The 6,976-nt window shown below is 41.6% G+C and overlaps 1 protein-coding gene across 1 annotated transcript; it reads left to right on the top strand.

Annotated features, from left to right (window-relative positions):
- The first annotated feature begins 274 nt into the window (after nt 1-274).
- On the top strand, nt 275-6,422 carry LOC134677305 (myrosinase 1-like). Its single transcript, XM_063535741.1, has 6 exons — nt 275-431; nt 962-1,629; nt 2,426-2,616; nt 3,680-3,788; nt 4,168-4,412; nt 5,970-6,422. The coding sequence occupies exons 1-6, from the start codon at nt 275-277 to the stop codon at nt 6,124-6,126; spliced, it is 1,527 nt and encodes a 508-aa protein (XP_063391811.1). The 3' UTR covers nt 6,127-6,422.
- The last annotated feature ends 554 nt before the right edge of the window (nt 6,423-6,976 follow it).

Genomic DNA, 6,976 nt, shown 5'->3' with positions numbered 1-6,976 from the left:
TCATTTTGTATAATGTATAATAAGTGAAAACCCGAAAAATGGGACCTTCAAACCCGCTCACGGGCTACGGCCCTGCGGCCAAGGACTTTCTATATGTTCACCTCCTAACGAGTCCAAATAGAGTCACTAAGTTAAAAATGTGTCCCAAGCATTTCCCTCTATACCTTTTCGTTGCCTGACCTAAATGTAGTCATTATGATGGGTGCTGATGCTGAAAAAGGGGCCTGATGAGGCCTAGGGCGGCAAAGACTGCAAATCCGCCACTGAGTGTAGAATGGAAGGAGTATTAACTCTATTTTCTGATTTTTATAGTGCTTTATCCCAAGTCAATGGTTTCGTAACACCTAAATTAGCGAAGAGATTCCCCGAAAACTTCCTGTTCGGGGTCTCGAGTTCCGCCTACCAGATCGAAGGCAGCTGGAACATCGATGGTAAGTTTCTTTTACTAAATTTACCCTGTTAGGGAATAAATTTAGGGGTAGAAATATTGTAATAGGTACTTATTCTGGTTCTAAGCTATCTACGTGCCAGGTTTCATCAAAATCCGTGTAGTTGTTTAACATCCGAACATCTAATAAGTTTTTGGCAAATATTTAATTTTTGGTACAAGCTTTTATCGCTGACTGTACTTTTCTTACGACAGACAACTAATACTTATCGAGACAATTCTAAAAACCCCTAACACGATTAGGTTGCGTTGTTTCATCACAGAGTTCCCATGGCCACCTCCCGTCTCCATCATCAGATCAGTTCGACAATAACATATTATTGTAATATCATCAGAACTACATACAGCTGCCAATTTTCATGACGCTACGATCCTTGGAAGATGGTTAAATTTGTTACCTTAGATTCCATTACATAGTTAGTTTTTTTTTTCAACAGATTTTATCAACCATCATCATCATCTACGCAGATGAAGTCGCGGGTACAAGCTAGTTAAATAACAGTTTTTGTACAGGAAAAGGACAATCAACCTGGGACTACTACCTTCATAAACAGCCCGATATCGTCGAGGATGGCACCAACGCCGACGTCACCACCGACTCCTACCGGCTTTTCAAGCAAGACATACAAATGCTCAAACATTTAGGCGTCAAAAGCTACAGATTCTCCCTATCCTGGACCAGAATACTCCCAGACGGAACGACCAACCATATAAACCCACTCGGGATCGCTCATTACAGAAAATGTATAGACTTATTGCTCGAAAATGATATCATGCCGCTAGTGACTTTATATCATTGGGATTTACCTATCGCATTCGGTAAAAATGGAGGCTGGTTGAATGAGAACACAGCAGACAGGTTCGGAGATTATGCAAGAGTAGCTTTTCTCGCGTTTGGGGATAAAGTAAAGCATTGGATAACGATAAACGAGCCGTTTATACACTGTTCGTTTAGCTATGGAATTGGCTTGCATCCTCCTTTGATAAAATCTCCTGGGAAAGGGTTCTATGAGTGTGGAAGGAACTTGTTATTGGGGCATGCTAGGGCTTATCATATCTATGATGAGGAGTTCAGGTTTCAAGGGGGGAAGGTGGGGTTGGTGGTGGACGCTCAGTGGCCGATAGCGGCCACGGGGTCGGAGGAAGACACGCGAGCTGTAAAGGACTACTTGGCTTTATATGTAAGTAATTTTAAGAACCCTAAAAATCCTGCCCAAACGGCACTATGCTGCGCTATAATTATGTTTTCACCACACCAGCTCGGAAAGGCTTACTTTGCACTTCAAAAACTGATAGCAAATTTGCATTTTATTCACATGTGAGGCAAAGTAATCAAATGCAAATTTTGAGTTGTTTTCTTACGTTTGCTGGTAGAATTGACTTTTAAATGATGATTTTGGATGATAAATATTTAATAACATTCATTTGAATTTGATTTGGTTTGATTTTGTTTGATATTTTTCATTTAATATTTGCTTCGGGTTGGTGTGGTGAAAAATTTTGAGTTTCACTCGGGGGCAAATTTTGTTTAACCGCTCGTGCTTTGAAACCCTCGCAACGCTCAAGATTCCATTTTTCGAACCACTCGTTACGCTCGTGGTTCAATTTTGGAATCTTCCGCTTGCTCGGGTATCAATATTAGCACGAGCGGTTAAACAACTACTTTGCCCCCGAGTGAAACAAACAACTAATTAATAATCACACTCGCTTAGTAAATGTGGAATTGCACTCAGGCTTAGCGGGAGTTATAGAAAAAGCGTTCTCCCTAGGGAGTTCTGAAGTTTCTAGTGGTTTTTTTTGTCTTTATACTTAATTTTTGTATCGCAAGTGTGATGAAAAACATTGTGTGTAACTCGGGGCGTAATAATATTGCAAACTCGAGTCTATAATCGCTCCGGCAAGCCGTCGCGATTTAACTTACTCTCGTTTGCAATATTCAACTTACGCCCCATGTTGCACAATGTACTATTGTTCTAGGTGGGACAATACCTAGACCCAGTGTTGAAAGGCGGCTACCCACAACGCCTGCTTGATCTGGTAGCAGCAGCCAGCTCACGCCAGGGCACAGAGTCCCGGCTCCACCCTCTCAGCGAGGATCAGAAGGAATATATCCGCGGCACGTATGACTTCGTCGGCATTAACCATTATAGCAGCCTGATGGTGTACAGGTGATTTGTTATTTTAACTTTCTTGCACGTTCCTCAAAAGCTTAACTTGTAACACAAGTGGAAGTCCCTTTCTAACAAAAGCTGTCAAAAAGTGACATCCGCTTGTATTAGTCCGTCGATTCGAAACAGGCCTCGAACGGCTAATGCTTTGTATATTGTGTTAAGTAAGTAAAACCGCACGTGCCGCTAGCTGGTGTATAGTTCGTAGTTTTGTAACAGAGCCAGGCGGCTAATCGCATTGTCTATTGTTAAGTAAAACCGCACGTGCTACTTACCTGCAAAAAAGGGTCATACTTATAGTCCGTAGTTTTGTAACTGAGCCCGAGCTAATCCTATTGTCTATTGTTAAGTAAAACCGCTCGTGCCACGTGCCACAACCACCTGCATAAAAACCTGCGTAATTCGGTTACTGAGTGCCGGCGAGTCGAACACTACAGAACCAGTCTAAAATGTGTCTTCGAGATGCGTAACAAAGGCGCGTTATCGGAGAGCGCACCTACACTGGTTTTTTGAGCGTTGGACTAGCCCGCGCTCAGGTGCCAAATAGAATGAGTATGACCTTTTTTTGCAGGTAAGTAGCACGTGCGGTTTTACTTAACAATAGACAATAGGATTAGCCGCCGGGCTCAGTTACGAATCTACGGACTATACTCGTATTCTATTTGGCACCTGAGCGCGGGCTAGTCCAACGCTCAAAAAACCAACTCAGTGTAGGTGCGCTCTCCGATAACGCGCCTTTGTTACGCATCTCGAAGACACATTTTAGACTGGTTCTGTAGCGCCGTAATCTACGGACTATACAAGTTATAATACAAGCTTTTGAGGAACGGGCCCAAAAGAGCGCTAGCGGCACGTGCGGTTTTACAAGTGTGCAGCTTTCAAATAGAGCTAACAGCTAATCCTATTGTCTATTGTTAAGTAAAACCACTCGTGCCACGTGCCACAACCACCTGCATAAAAACCTGCGTACTTCGGTTACTGAAAACCCCCTTTTGAGAAACCCCCTGGTTGCATCCTAGTGTTAAAATCAGTTAGAAACAGAAAAGCTTATCTACCATTACAGAAACGAGTCAGTGATCGGAATGTACGACGAACCCTCATTTTACGACGACGTCGGTATCGGCACATACATGGATGACTCGTGGCCTGCGAGCTCGTTTGACAATATGAGGGTGAGTGAGTTTTTAGGATTCCGTACCCAAAGGGTAAAACGGGACCCTATTACTAAGACTCTGCTGTCCGTCCGTCCGTCCGTCCGTCTGTCACCAGGCTGTATCTCACGAACCGTGATAGCTAGAACAGTTGAAATTTTCACAGATGATGTATTTCTGTTGCCGCTATAACAACAAATACTAAAAACAGAATAAAATAAAGATTTAAATGGGGCTCCCATACAACAAACGTGATTTTTGACCAAAGTTAAGCAACGTCGGGCGTGGTCAGTACTTGGATGGGTGACTGTTTTTTTTTGCATTTTCCGTTTTTTTTTGCATTATGGTACGGAACCCTTGGTGCGCGAGTTCGACTCGCACTTGCCCGGTTTTTTTACAGGACTACGCTCCAGGATTCTACTCCCTACTCCTCTACCTCAAAGACACATACGACAACCCAGTTGTCTACATCACCGAAAATGGTTTGCCTCTATCATCAGCTGAGGGTCTAGACGATTGGAAGAAGGCTAATTATATAAGGCACTATTTAGACGCTTTGGCGGACGCGAAGGCAGATGGGTCGAACTGTCAGGGGTATTTCATCTGGTCGCTGATGGACAGTTTCGAATGGGCCAGTGGATATGAGTAAGTAAACAGAAAGGTCATAATGCACAAAGAGCATAAGGACCCTTTAGGCATGGAACGCCACATATTTCCTACGAAGCTTGTCTTGCACCCCTGGTATTAGGTATTTTTTACATGTTTTTTTTTATAGGACAATTTTACACAGATCGACCTAGTCCCACGGTAAGCTCAATAAGGCTTGTGTTGTGGGTACTAGACGACGATATATATAATATAGTTGGTCAAGCAAATCTTGTCAGTAGAAAAAGGCGCGAAATTCAAATTTTCTATGAGATGATATCCCTTCGTGCCTACATTTTTCAAATTTGCCGCCTTTTTCTACTGACAAGATCTGCTTGACCAACTATATACACATATATATAAATACTTATATACATAGAAAACATCCATAACTCAGGAACAAATATTTGTGATGAACACACAAATAAATGCCCTTACCAGGATTCGAACCCGGACCCTCCTGCTTCGTAGGCACTGCTCCTTCGTGCTGCTTCGTGGCTTGTATGTTTATGCAAGTAACTGACGGCCTTTCCACCGCTATACGTGGGCCATACTGTAAGCTTCTGGGTTCTGATATATGAGACGACTTATTTTTTCTATGTGGCCAGTCCAGGAATTTTCAGTATGCCCTATAGTTCGTTTTTTTTAGCATTAGAAAGAACTAGCAAGAAGGTAAGCGATCTTGACATGTCTTTTAATTGAAAAACGCTTTTTAAAAATCAAAAACTGTTACTTATGAAAGCAGAAGAATATAAATGATCGTATTAGATTCATAATTGTTACATATTTGTCGTAATTTATTTTTAAAATGTGTTTTTCAATTAAAAGACACATCAAGATTGTTTACCTAATTTCTAATGCTAAAAAAAAACGAACTATAAGTACAACCGGCTGACGGTTTTTTTTATTTATAATAGTATCTAAACCAGCGGTTCTCAAACTTTTTTGGTGACGGAACCCTTTTGGAAAGCGAAATATTTGATGAAACCCCAAATTAAAAATTTTCCTTCGTCACTGTGGACCAGATACCTATAGAAGTGCTGGTTTTTTTCTTATTATTACAAGTATTTTCGCGGAACCCCAACAGAGGCTTTGCGGAACCCTAGGGTTCCGCGGAACACACTTTGAGAATGGCTGATCTAAACTATCATCTGGCAAAGTATCAATCGGGAGGCGATGACTGAAAAAGATTTTTTTTTACATGTTCATGTGATCAACTGACGGTCTTTCCACCGCGATACAATCGGCTGACTATTTTTTTAATTCATGATAGCATCTAAACTATCATCTGAAAAAGTATCAAGCGGGAGGCGATGACTGACGATATTTGCTCCTGGCCCGCAGTCTATAGGTGTCTACTACGAAAGTAATAGTAGTATTTTTTGTACCAAAACTGATGTATGGAGTGAGCACTCTATTCTTAACCTTTTGTTCGCACTGTTAGTGCTTGAGAAAGGAGACCTACGCTTTCCGAAACATGTCGCGCGAGTGACTAAAGTGACTAAAAACAAGTGAGTCTAAACCGTAAAATTATTCAATGTTTCTCTATGGTTTCAGGTACAAATTCGGCCTCTACCAAGTGGACTTCGAAGATCCAGACAAGAAACGAACCGCTCGTAAATCCGCTCTGGTGTACAAGGAGATCATCCGCACTGGGACTATTGACGTTAGCTACGACCCGAACCCTTACCAACATAATGGAACTGTTTATTAACAGAATTTCGAGGGAATCTGCTTGATCGATACAAAGTTATTACCGATGTTTGCAAAATCCACGCGCAAGTGTAAGGCCTGGGAGCCGATTTTTGAAATTCGACCGCTCGATTTTGTGTATTTCGTTCAATAATATTCCACTACTAGGCAGTTAAATTCTACTAATAGAATTAAAAACGAGTGGTCAATACCATTAGATTCCCAATTTCTATCGCTCGTATTTCAAAAATTAGCATTTCGCCGTTTTCCACCGATTTTCGAGTGACGAAATCGAACGATCGAAATTTAAAAATCGGTCCCCTGAGTGGACGCTCGAAGCGGAGCGTTCGGCGGGGCGTCGGGCTCACAAGTGATTTGAGCAGCGTGCACTAGTTAAGGCCGCTCCTATACGTTTGCATTTGTTTAACATGCACGCCGCACGCCCCGCCACGCTGCACGCTCAACTCGAGCGTCCACTCAGGCCTTACACTTATAATAGTCTAAGAAGTATTAACTGCTTTTTTATCAATTTAGATTAATCATCGTCGACCACAGTCTTGCTTGTACCTAATAAATAAATAAAATAAAAATAAAATGCATTTATTTCAGACGAATAAGTGTCCATAGTTTGTTAGTTACAAGAATATACTTAAATAACTATATTAATAGTATTAATACCTAAACTGTGTCGCTTAACTTCAAACTCGGGTAAATCCATTGGACCCTCTCAGCAAATATCTACCCTATTACGTTTTCTTAATACCAAAATCGCATGATCTGACAGATGGATTAACCGAGTTTGAAGTTAAGCGACTCAACTTAAGTGTAGCGAGGACCAGTGCCTGATTAGCCACTGTAGGCTACCATGGGAT

This window comes from Cydia fagiglandana, chromosome 26 (assembly GCF_963556715.1).
Source record: "Cydia fagiglandana chromosome 26, ilCydFagi1.1, whole genome shotgun sequence".
NCBI lineage: Eukaryota > Metazoa > Arthropoda > Insecta > Lepidoptera > Tortricidae > Cydia > Cydia fagiglandana.
Note: the sequence above shows the minus strand (reverse complement) of the source record. Positions and strands in the feature narration are given on the sequence as shown.